Source organism: Syngnathoides biaculeatus, chromosome 23, assembly GCF_019802595.1.
Source record: "Syngnathoides biaculeatus isolate LvHL_M chromosome 23, ASM1980259v1, whole genome shotgun sequence".
Lineage (NCBI taxonomy): Eukaryota > Metazoa > Chordata > Actinopteri > Syngnathiformes > Syngnathidae > Syngnathoides > Syngnathoides biaculeatus.
In genome coordinates, this window is record NC_084662.1 from 16,808,830 (window position 1) to 16,819,514 (window position 10,685).

The 10,685-nt window shown below is 42.2% G+C and overlaps 1 protein-coding gene across 1 annotated transcript; it reads right to left on the minus strand.

Moving 5' to 3' along the window:
• Window positions 1–382: 382 nt before the first annotated feature.
• On the minus strand, window positions 383–9,695 carry LOC133496893 (cleavage and polyadenylation specificity factor subunit 3-like). The gene is made up of 18 exons (XM_061812959.1): window positions 9,495–9,695; window positions 8,822–8,885; window positions 8,645–8,742; window positions 8,435–8,563; window positions 7,218–7,395; window positions 6,441–6,530; window positions 6,204–6,354; window positions 5,866–6,041; window positions 4,383–4,541; window positions 3,917–4,063; window positions 3,676–3,828; window positions 2,371–2,479; window positions 2,117–2,215; window positions 1,850–1,944; window positions 1,671–1,758; window positions 1,522–1,588; window positions 803–899; window positions 383–540 (listed from the first exon to the last, which is right to left on the minus strand). The coding sequence occupies exons 1-18, from the start codon at window positions 9,563–9,565 to the stop codon at window positions 451–453; spliced, it is 2,061 nt and encodes a 686-aa protein (XP_061668943.1). The 5' UTR covers window positions 9,566–9,695; the 3' UTR covers window positions 383–450.
• Between the last annotated feature and the right edge of the window lie 990 nt (window positions 9,696–10,685).

A 10,685-nucleotide genomic window follows, 5' to 3' on the forward strand; every position in this document is an offset into this window, starting at 1 on the left:
TATGTCTTTCAGAGGTATCCGTTGTCTTCAACAACACCACATACTTGGAGCTATGTCTGCAGCCAAAAATATGAGATGACAGGGCTGACCAGATAATCTACTTTAGGACTTATAATAAACTGCAGGGATGAGGACAAGGAGAGCCCACACTGTATTAAACATGAACAGTGGATCGACTAAATTAAAATGGTGACATTGGGACATGGTTTTCAGTCCTCACAAGACACCAGATCCCAATGAGTGTCAGTGGAAAATCTATTTCCCAATACGCTGAGGCACACACATAAAAATGAACTGATGGAGTGACACAGCCACGAACACAAACGAATGGACACTCCAACTTCTGTGGTTGCCGTGGTAACACATTGGACAGATTTCATGATTGTTTTTTGTTCCTCGTTTATTTTAAGAAAAAATGTTGGTAAAGAAACTTGATAACGTCACAGTCTCTCAGGAGACTGGGGTGAGGGCGTCGTGCAGCCGATGGATGGCCACCTCCAACAAGTCCTTCAGAGCCTCGTCATCAGTGCACGTTACCTCCTGCAGGGAAGAACAACTCGCATTGCTCAAGATAGCCTAGCTTACCTTTAGCATTGACTCTAACCACAAGCCAATTGAATCAAAACATTAACTTCTAAAAATCATCTTTTCCTGGTGAAATTGAGGGAGGCAGATGGATGATGTTAGAACTCCATTATTTGTTCCATATTTATTATTCGGGCCCAACTAATGGATTTTTTTTAAAGGAATGATGGATCTAGTGCTTAGGAAAAAGAGTGAGGTGTTTGGGTTTGATTCTCACCCGGCTCTCGGGGTCCACCTGCGCCACAGCGCCGTCCACATTGATGGTCATCTTTTCGCCATCTTTGAAATCTACGCAGTCTTCACCAAACATGTCACTGCGCACGCACACAGTCACAATTAGACCAACGACTAAAACGGTCTTGAACGAGGAATAGAACACGGACATTGCACTAGATCAGGGTCGTCAAACTCATTTTTGTCGCGGGCCACATTTTACTTGCCGTTCCCCTCAGAGGACCAAAATGACTGTGAAACCATAAAAATCCTTAACCACCTCAACATATTTACATAAATGTTTTGGAATCAAAAAAATCAAGATTAATGGGTTTTTCAACCATTGTTGTTTGGTAACACAAAAATGCTTGTAATATCTGAATGTTATCATTTATATGACAATATGAAATTTTGGTACAGATTTGAACAAAAATCATGGAAGTTGATACATGTGATTTGCCTTCGCGGGCCACATAAAATCATGAGGTGGGTCGGATCTGGCCCCCGGGCCTTGAGTTTGACACCTGTGCACTAGATTATTATAGGACTGCACATTGGCTACATATAGATGGACTTGGACTAGGACTAGATAAAGGACTATCGCTGGGCTATGAGTGGAATGATAACTAAAAGAAGACATTGGACAAGCACTAGTGCTAAAAATTACAATTTGAGCCTAGAATCAGAATCCGGCTAAAAGATTGTAAATTGGACTCGACTCACTGTAGCATGAGTTCCAGTCTTTCAATAAAGACTTCCTGGTCAAAAACCTCTGGCCTGGCATCCAGTACTGAAAAGAAAAGAAAAGTTGTATATCAAAGGTCAAGTATAGAACGGGTCAAGAGTTTCAGGTGCCTGCTGCCATCACTGACTCTTCTGGGCGTTGGGGTTGGACTGGACCTCCAGAACCACCGTCGTCACCACGTCGGCGTACATGTCATTCAGAGGGTTGGCCAACCACTGAGGACACACACACAGCGCATGACTTTGAGTGACAGCTGCTACCACGTCTTCGTCATCACAATCATCAATGCCGTCGTGTGGACCAGACCTCCAGCAGAACCATGCCAGCTTCATAAATCAGAGTAATGCTCTTGAAGATCTGGATGGTGATCTTCTCGGCAGACTCCACCTGCTGCACGTCGCCTAATGTTAATACAACAAACAAGATTGATAACATGGAACTAATTAACGTTCACACACAAAGTGGGCGGGGCAGGCACACGCACTGACACACGGAGGGATGGATAGAAACACATGCGCGTGGACAAAGCCGTACACGCACCCGTACGTGTGCGTGAGCGCATCTGTTACTTACCAGTGAGGCATCGGAGTTGGCTGACCAGCAGTGAAATGGGCCCGGTGTATGGGATGGCCTGCGTTTGAGTGACCGTGCCCACGTTCAAATCTGTGTACTCTGGACAACAAACAAACAAACACGCAACGTCAACATCAGCTGACGTCACAACATGTAGCACATCACATGACACCCTCGATAAATTAAATAACCTGGAAAAATGACATTTGTGCAGAGCTTTTCGATTAACTGGTTACTCTGGGGGAAAGACAGACCTGAGAGATCGGCGGGCGTGAGGATGTGATAGTTGAAGTTTCTCTTGACGAGGATGCCGGATACCCTCTGCCCTTGAGTGCATGCCTTGTCTGCCAGCGAGCCCATCACCTGAGGTGAAGCACATTCAGATGCACCATTAGGGCCTGACCGCTTGATTGGCTGCAATACCTTTTTCTTTAGTATTTTCTGTTGATTGTCAGTATCATTGGCTTATTTTGGAATTTGTTGATGTGTGGGGAAAAAAATACTTCTTAAAAAATACAGATTTTTGTCAATTTAAAAACCATTAATATCAGCCAAAGTATTGTAAAACAGCCAAATGTATAATAATATATGTAATAATAATAATCCAACTTTATTGCTCTAAGCATAAAGGGACCAGTCAAACAAAAAATAGAGAAGTGCCGAACAAATTGACGAATTTTTATAATTTTTTTGTTACCACATTACGACATAAGACAAATACATAGAGTTTTTAACTTTTGAGATAGACACATACATCCATTTTCTTTTTTTTCCTCATGAGGGTCGCGGGGATGCTGGAGCCTATCCCAGCTGTCAACGGGCAGGATATATACATATATATATATATATATATATATATATAAACATAAACACACACACACCATAATTCCCGGCCTACAGTGCGCACCTGGTTATAAGCCTCACCCAGTACATTTGTAAAGGAAATACCATTTTGTACATACACACGCCGCAGCTGTGTAAAAGACGCAAGTACCCACATTGAAACACGAAACCAGAGCATTTAATGCTAGCGCCACCGCGCTAATGCTAATGATAGCGCCACCGGGTTAACATTAACGCTAGCACCAGGCTAACGCTACCACCGCACTAACGCCAATACTAGCGCCACGCTAACAGGGCCGGTTAAAAAAAAAAAAAAAAAAAAAACATACCAGTAAAAATCATTGCGACATGGCAGTAACACGCTAGCGCGGCGCTAACAATGCCGGACCAGTAAAAGTCACTTCCTCGGCACATAAATTCCACCGGTCTCACTCTTACCTTTTCCGCTCGAGTGTTCTCTTGGGGCCATTAGAAAAAAATGCACAAATTAGCCGCATCCCCGTGTAAACCGCAGGTTTGAGGTTTGAAAGCGTGTGAAAAAAGTTGCGGTTTATAGGCCAGGAATTACAGTGTATATATACATATACACACACACAGCTAGCCAATGATTGTAATTTTATTCTGCCAAATCAGTCTCAATAAATCCATATTCCTTAGTTCCTTTTTATCACCACTACACGCTGAAAGACACACCGACGCCGACAACGTGGACGGACCTTGGCCAGTTTCTCTCCTCGGAAGTTGAGCGTGACAGCTTCTGTGTTTCTGGGGTTGTGGACTTCAATGTGGACCTGCTCGTTGTCCTCGTACTCGCCGATGAGCGCCGCCTTCAGTCGGGCCATCTCGTTCTGCTCGCCGTGGACCAGGATCTGGAAGGGATGACAGTGAAAGTTGTAGGCTAGAGGCTATAGTACGTAGTCCCTCGCTGGCACCTTCAGCGACCGGCATATACAGTACCACGTGTGGTGGTTTGAGTGCTCGGATGAACTCGCTGGTCTGCTGGTAGTCGGTGTGCGCCGAGAAGGAGATGTAGTCCACGGACATCTTCAGAGGGAGCTTCTGACCTGACATGGTGCAGATCTCTTCCGGCTCCGTCATGATGTGCTGCAACACACGCACATCGTCGCATTTGAAAGATTTCAAAGTAAATCTGGATTACTTCTCAAAAGTATTTCATCTTCGTTCACTCATTGGAAAAGGAATATCGCTGACACTATTGAGTTTGTGGTGCGTTTTTTTGGGGATGTGTTTAAAGTTTTTTTTTTTGCAAGGATTTTTTTGGTGGTGCGAGACCTTTTTATAAAATCTGAAAGTATTTGGGTCTGTGTGCCAATTCTTTTTTGGGTTGGACATGACTTTACACTCCAGAAGCCACTAAAATAAGGTGATCAATGAGGCAAGTGTGATGTTGTTGTCGTCTGACCTTGGCGAGCGTCCCCTCAACACAGTATCCGGCAATGATGACGCCATTCCTCTTGTCTGTGCACCAGCTCTCGAACAGTTCTCGGGACAAGCCGCTCTGCATCATGCCTGGAGAGGCCATCACTACACTGGGGCCGATGTCATCGAAATGGTCCATGCTCTATCACATGCACATGAGCACAGACACACAAAGACACACACGGTGAGTGCATGTTCATTCTAAGCTAATGCTAATACACTGCGACATGAATAGTACTTATAGTTAGCATTAGGCTAACAGACTGAAAGGCTAAGCTATGTGGTTCTTTTAAAACACTGTATAATTGTCTTTGGTTTATATATGAGTGTACATTTAAGCTGGGAATGGCATAGAAACATCTTGAAACCTCGTTTTTCATGAATTGTCAAGGGATCAAGGTCAGAGTCAAGGTCATAATTATGTCCCTGGATTTGTGTGTGTCTGTGTGCAACTTTCCCTCTAATTTTTGACGTGTCTGTGCAAACCCGCTAAGCCCATGAGCAACATCAGGCGTATCCACTGTGGTCAGATCGGTGTTATCCATTGAACTCACATGCCTCATCAAAATATTCAGATTACAGTATTTACATTCCTATCAGAAAATTGTAAGAAAAATTTTGTTTTTTGTAAACTTGCAATGAATATGTTCAAACAAAAAAATACATTGCTAACCAAACCAAGCCAACTATGAACTGTAAATTTGAAACGTCGCTTCCAACTTTGTTTCATTTATTTATTTGTAACCCACACTGACATCCCCGTCTGTTTTTCTTGGTTAAAACTGAATTGAATATCTTGAGCAATGCATGTTGAAAGGTGAACGATACTACCAAAAAGTTTTAAGGTTAATGTTATGATGTCTCCTATTTTTAAAATATAGAATTAGCTTTTTGTGCACTGTTTTGTTGTGCTTTCATCCTCTATCACACTGCGCCAAGGTGGAATTTTAACATTATACACCATCTCGTCCTTTACTTTCTACCTGGTTTCGGACCAGACCTTTTTTACTCAAAAAAAAAAAAAAAAAAAAAAGTAAACCTCGTCCAGTTTCACCACTTTTTCTTCATTATTATTATTATTATTATTATTCACATACTGCGACATTCATTAAATCAACAGCATTTCATTTTTTTTTTTTTTACTTTTGTCATTATTATCGAGATTAAACATAAGCAGCATGTCTAACTCGTCTTTCCTCTACGTTACCCGGACTGTGTGGGTGGATGGTCTTTGTAATTATGAGTGTACCCCTTTAAGAGGCATAGGTGGGCAGTGTTAGGCAAACAAGGAAGTAGAGTGCGTGGCATGATGTGGCCGAGCAGCAGTATGTAGAGACCACGTGCTGCCTTGGTAAAAAATAAAATAAAATCAAGCTGTGGTTCACTGCGCTGGATCAGTTTTCATGTGCGCTGAGTGTGCGCAATTGCGCAGCTTAGAGGGAACATTGTCTGTGTGTTTTTCTGACCTTCAGGTTGCTGATGTGCTTAAAGACAAAGGGGTTGTTGACATTGATGGCCTTGCGAATCTTGTCGTTCATGGCGTTGATGTACGTCTGGTAGACCGCCATGCACTTCCTGGCCAGGGATGACGCGTAGTAGATGGGAATGTCGTGGAGCTCCGGATGGTTCTGCCAGTACTCGTCTACGTTGGCGGCGCCAGGGAAAACGCAACGTGAGTCGACAAAATAGGAACTTACACGGCTCGACACGGATGCATCGGTGTTGCCAGACCAATCACAAACACATACAGACACACAAATACAAAAAGAGATGTGCACACATGCAGACACAAACACACACGTACCCAGGATGAGCAAAAGCTCTTGCGCTCGTCCCAGCGCAAAGACGGGAATCAAACAACGACCCTCTCGGTTGACAATGTCATGGACCGTGTTGCAGAAACGCGCCTCCCGTTCCTCCCGCTTCTCATGGATGTGCGTCCCATACGTGGACTCCTGACGTGCACGCAAACATATCGTATGACCACAGTAACAAGTACACAAAATGTCACAAACGCCGCGGCGCTTGCAAGTCAGCTGACCGTGATTAGGATGTCCGGCTTGACGCTCGGGATCTCCGCCGCCATCAAGTGTCTGTCCTCCTGACGTGAGAAGTCCCCTGTGTACAACAACTACACAAACACAAACACGTTTAAGAATACACCGACCCAAACTCTTTGCATAAGAATGGGCCGAACTGCAAATAGCATTAATCTGTCGATAATTGACATTAGAATTACATGGTTTGAAGCGAGATATTTTCAAGGTTGGTTCATCCCTAAAAGGGAAAAACAAAACAAAAAACTCATGGAAAAAAAATAAGTAAAAATCAAGAAATCCGCAGCTAGGTAAAGACAGAGGTCCTGAACCGTCAGTATGCGGCTATCCACGACAGTTGGAGTAGAAGATGACAGATTAACCATCAGCCGATTTAATCGGCCAATCCGAGACCCCTCATCCGACCCCTTTAGAATACATAAATAAATCATAAAACCAAAAAGTCTTTGAAAAGTGGAAAAAAATATTCATATAAATGGCTGATTTTTGCCATTTTCCCCCTCTCGTATAGTTGAACAAATACTTAAGAGCAACAAAAGCCATGTTTACTGCTTGTAATTCACATCTTTATTCTTGTAAAAATGAAGGGACCCAAAAAAGAGAATTAAAATTTTATTCTGCCAAAGATTAGAACTGGCCACAAAAAAATAATATTAGTCGGACCGTCATTTGTACAATTACTGCCTATACAAGCACTGTATGGCAGGTTTACAAGCGAATGTTTTTTTTTTATATATTTTTTCCAGCATGTAATTTGGTACCTTAACGCCGGCAATCTCGATCATGAACATGGCAGCGCCCAGCACGTGTCCTGCGTGGTAGCACCAGAATTTGATGCCGGCCACTTCCTTGACCTCGTGGAAGTTGATGGTCTCGATCTTGTCCATGCTCTCCTCCAGGTCCGTCTCGGTGTACAGCATTTCATCGGCCGAGATGTTACTGTGAGCACAAGGTCAGCTTCGCCTTGATCCATTTGCCACCATCGCAAACATCCCCAGCACATTGTAACAATAAGGGGTGTGCACCAATGTCCATCCATCCATTTTCTTTGCCGCTTATCCTCACGAGGGTCGCCGAGAGTGCTGGAGCCGATCCCAGCTGTCAACGGGCAGGAGGCGGGGTACACCCTGAACTGGTTGCCAGCCAATCGCAGGGCACATAGAGACAAATAGCCACACTCACAATCAAACCAAGGGGCAATTTAGAGTGTCCAATTAATGGTGCATGTTTTTGGGATGTGAGAGGAAACCGGAATGCCCGGAGAAAACCCACGCGGGGACGGGGAGAACATGCAAACTCTACACAGGCGGGGCCAGGATTGAACCCGGGACCTCAGAACTGTGAGGCCAATACTTTACCATATTATATTATGTTTCTTTTACCTAAGTAATGGTTAAATAAACTGTACTGCTTTTTTTTTTGGCCGGGGGGCTATTTTTGCTGTTTTTTGTCTCCCCCCCCCCCAAACATTTTTCTCTGTTTTAATTGTAAAGTTCAATACTAAACTGTCAAATGTTCCTCCCTTAATTCATATCTGTATTGTTTTGAACATTAAGGGACCAGAAACTAACTTATTTTAGTCATTATATTTATATTTTTGAAGGCAGAATGGTGAAATACTGGTTAGCACATCTGCATCGCCTGTATGGAGTTTGCATGTTCTCGATGTGCCTGCGTGAGTTTTTTCCGGGTACGTTGGTTTCCGCCCACATTTCAAAAACACGCACGGTAGGTTAATTCATCCACCCATTTTCCAAACTGCTTATCCTCACAAAGGTCACAGGAGAGCTGGAGCCTATCCCAGCTAACATTGGGCGAGGGGCAGACTACACCCTAAACTGGATGCCTGTCACTCAGAGGCCACATGTCGACACCATCATTACCTGTATTGTCACTTCCGGTGACAATACAGGTAACCCCCGGCAAAATGTAATCGTGCATATTGCTCCGTGCAAGACTGACCCCAGATGCCACCCACCTGACTTTGACGTAGTCTGACAGCAGCCAGCGATAGATGGCCTTGGTGGCATGAGTCATGAAGGTCCGCCCCTTGAAGCTGGTCTTCTGCAGGAACCATGGAAGAGCTCCGCAGTGGTCCAGATGGAAGCTGAAGTCCACATAAGGACACCACATTATCAGTGCAGTAATTTAAATAATTATAATCACCGATAACAAATCAATAACTAACTGGCTTATGAGCAGCAGGTCGACCTCGGCCGGATCAATCAGGTCAATGTATGGCAGCGCGTCCATGCCCTCCAGGCCCGGGTGGATGCCACAGTCCAGCTGCGGCACAACAACAACAAACACATGATGTCACTGCACGACCACTACGAAACCATAAGGCAAAGTAGCTTGTTGGTACCATGATTTTTCGCCCCTTGAACTCCAGGATAATGCAGGACCTTCCCACCTCTTGGCCAGCTCCGCTACACACACACAAATATACGCAGTAAATATAAAATATTAAAACCTTAAAATTCAAGGCCTACATGAGCCTTTTTGAGTACTGGCCCCATACATTATGGCTATGATAGAAATGGATACGTTTCATTTATTATTTCAGATTTTGTGTATTTATGGCGTAAAATTCAAGATTAATTGAAAATAGTACTTCTATGTAGTGTATTAAGTGGATACATTAAATTGACGACTATTTTGCGAATGGAATAATCATTTACAGAGCTTGTTTGACCTAAAAATTTCGAAATCCTCAGAATTTCAGCCTCCCAACAGCTAGCATTCTCCAATTTCTGTAGTTCTCAATAAAAGCAGACTTTTCTTTATGTTTAAAATAAGAGACCAAACGTCTATTTTTTACTCTGGAAAACAAAAGTTCATCTGACTTTCCGTGTTTGTGAATGTGCGAAAAACGTCTGTTTAGTACGAAAGTACATCGGTAGAAGTCAGAGAGATTGTACAGGGTTTAAAAAAAAGAATAAGGGAACGTACTAGAGGAATAATTGAATGATTGCGGAATAATTTATGTGATATTATATTTTAGCAGGAGGACAAAGAAATGAAAGTTTAATACTCACAGCGGACGAATAAGCAACTGGTCGCTTTCTTCCGCAGGAACTGATGGCCCAGATTTACGTTTGGTTGTCATCTTTCACTTGATAATGGCGGCGAAATGGGAAAGAAATGACATTAATTCCACAATGTCGTATTCAGCGTGCAATTCCCATTCAAGTTTTTTAGTCTCTGGTACGTCCGGTCTCTCTTCTTTGTTGGCGTGGTTGGACGACTCTTACACTATCGTCTTCGATTTACTGCCACCTGTTGGACAAACTTGCCTCCAACATGCTTGGCTTGGTGATCGTGGCAAGGGACCTTTTTTCTTTCTTTCTTTATTTATTTTGGTGCAGGTGTTTTGTCAAACAAGAAACACAACAGCAGCGACAAAATAAAATAACTAATTTGATTAATTGACTAATTAATGAAACTAATTTCATATGTACGTTTTGAAATGAAAAAATAAATAGTGGAATAATTTAATAGTTTCCGACACACTGACTCTAGTGATGTGTGAGAACCTTAGTAATAATCAATGTTATTGCATATATATATATATATATATATATATATATATATATATATATATAATTTTTTTTTTGCAATTCTAAATGAGAATTGGACAATTCAGATTATATACTCAAGCAGTAATCATTTCAGGTCAATGGGTGGAAGTTATTACTATTAATGAAGTAATTACAAGAGCAGTGATTTACAAAGTGTACCACTAGTCAAGAATCACGGAATACAATACAAACAACATTTACATTTAAAATACACAAGCCATATCAGAATGGAGTATATGCACACTGGCTGTACAATTTTTTTTTTTACATTTTCAACTATAATGCACTTTTTAAGTACAATTCTGTTGTATTTTCATTTTGCCACCAGTCAGCTGTACAAAAGAAGAAGTAAATCACATAAAAATGTGCTTGATGATATGTAAATTGTAGGATTTGGGGGGTGGGATAGTAAGAAACAGGTGGGGGAAGATTTGGAAGTAAGGCGAAGAAGGAAAAAAAATAAAGGAAAAAGAACTGTTGCAGGAAACTTCAATAGAACAAAGGCGAAAGATTAAGGAAAATGGATGATGAGTGAATAAAAGTGATGACCAAGTTCAATGAATTTGATGAACATAGAATCGAAGGAGATATCAAAATCCATTCATTGGAAGAGAAATTAAAATATGACATTGGAAGATGCAGCATACT

Bases quoted from the DNA above. Each gene is read 5' to 3' on its own strand.
- LOC133496893 (XM_061812959.1), bottom strand. From the start codon at position 9,565: ATGACAACCAAACGTAAATCTGGGCCATCAGTTCCTGCGGAAGAAAGC. The intron at 8,886-9,494 runs GTGAGTATTAAA...GTGTGTGTGTAG, and splicing joins CAGTTGCTTATTCGTCCGCT to CGGAGCTGGCCAAGAGGTGG. The intron at 6,355-6,440 runs GTCAGCTGACTT...CGTGCACGTCAG, and splicing joins AGCCGGACATCCTAATCACG to GAGTCCACGTATGGGACGCA.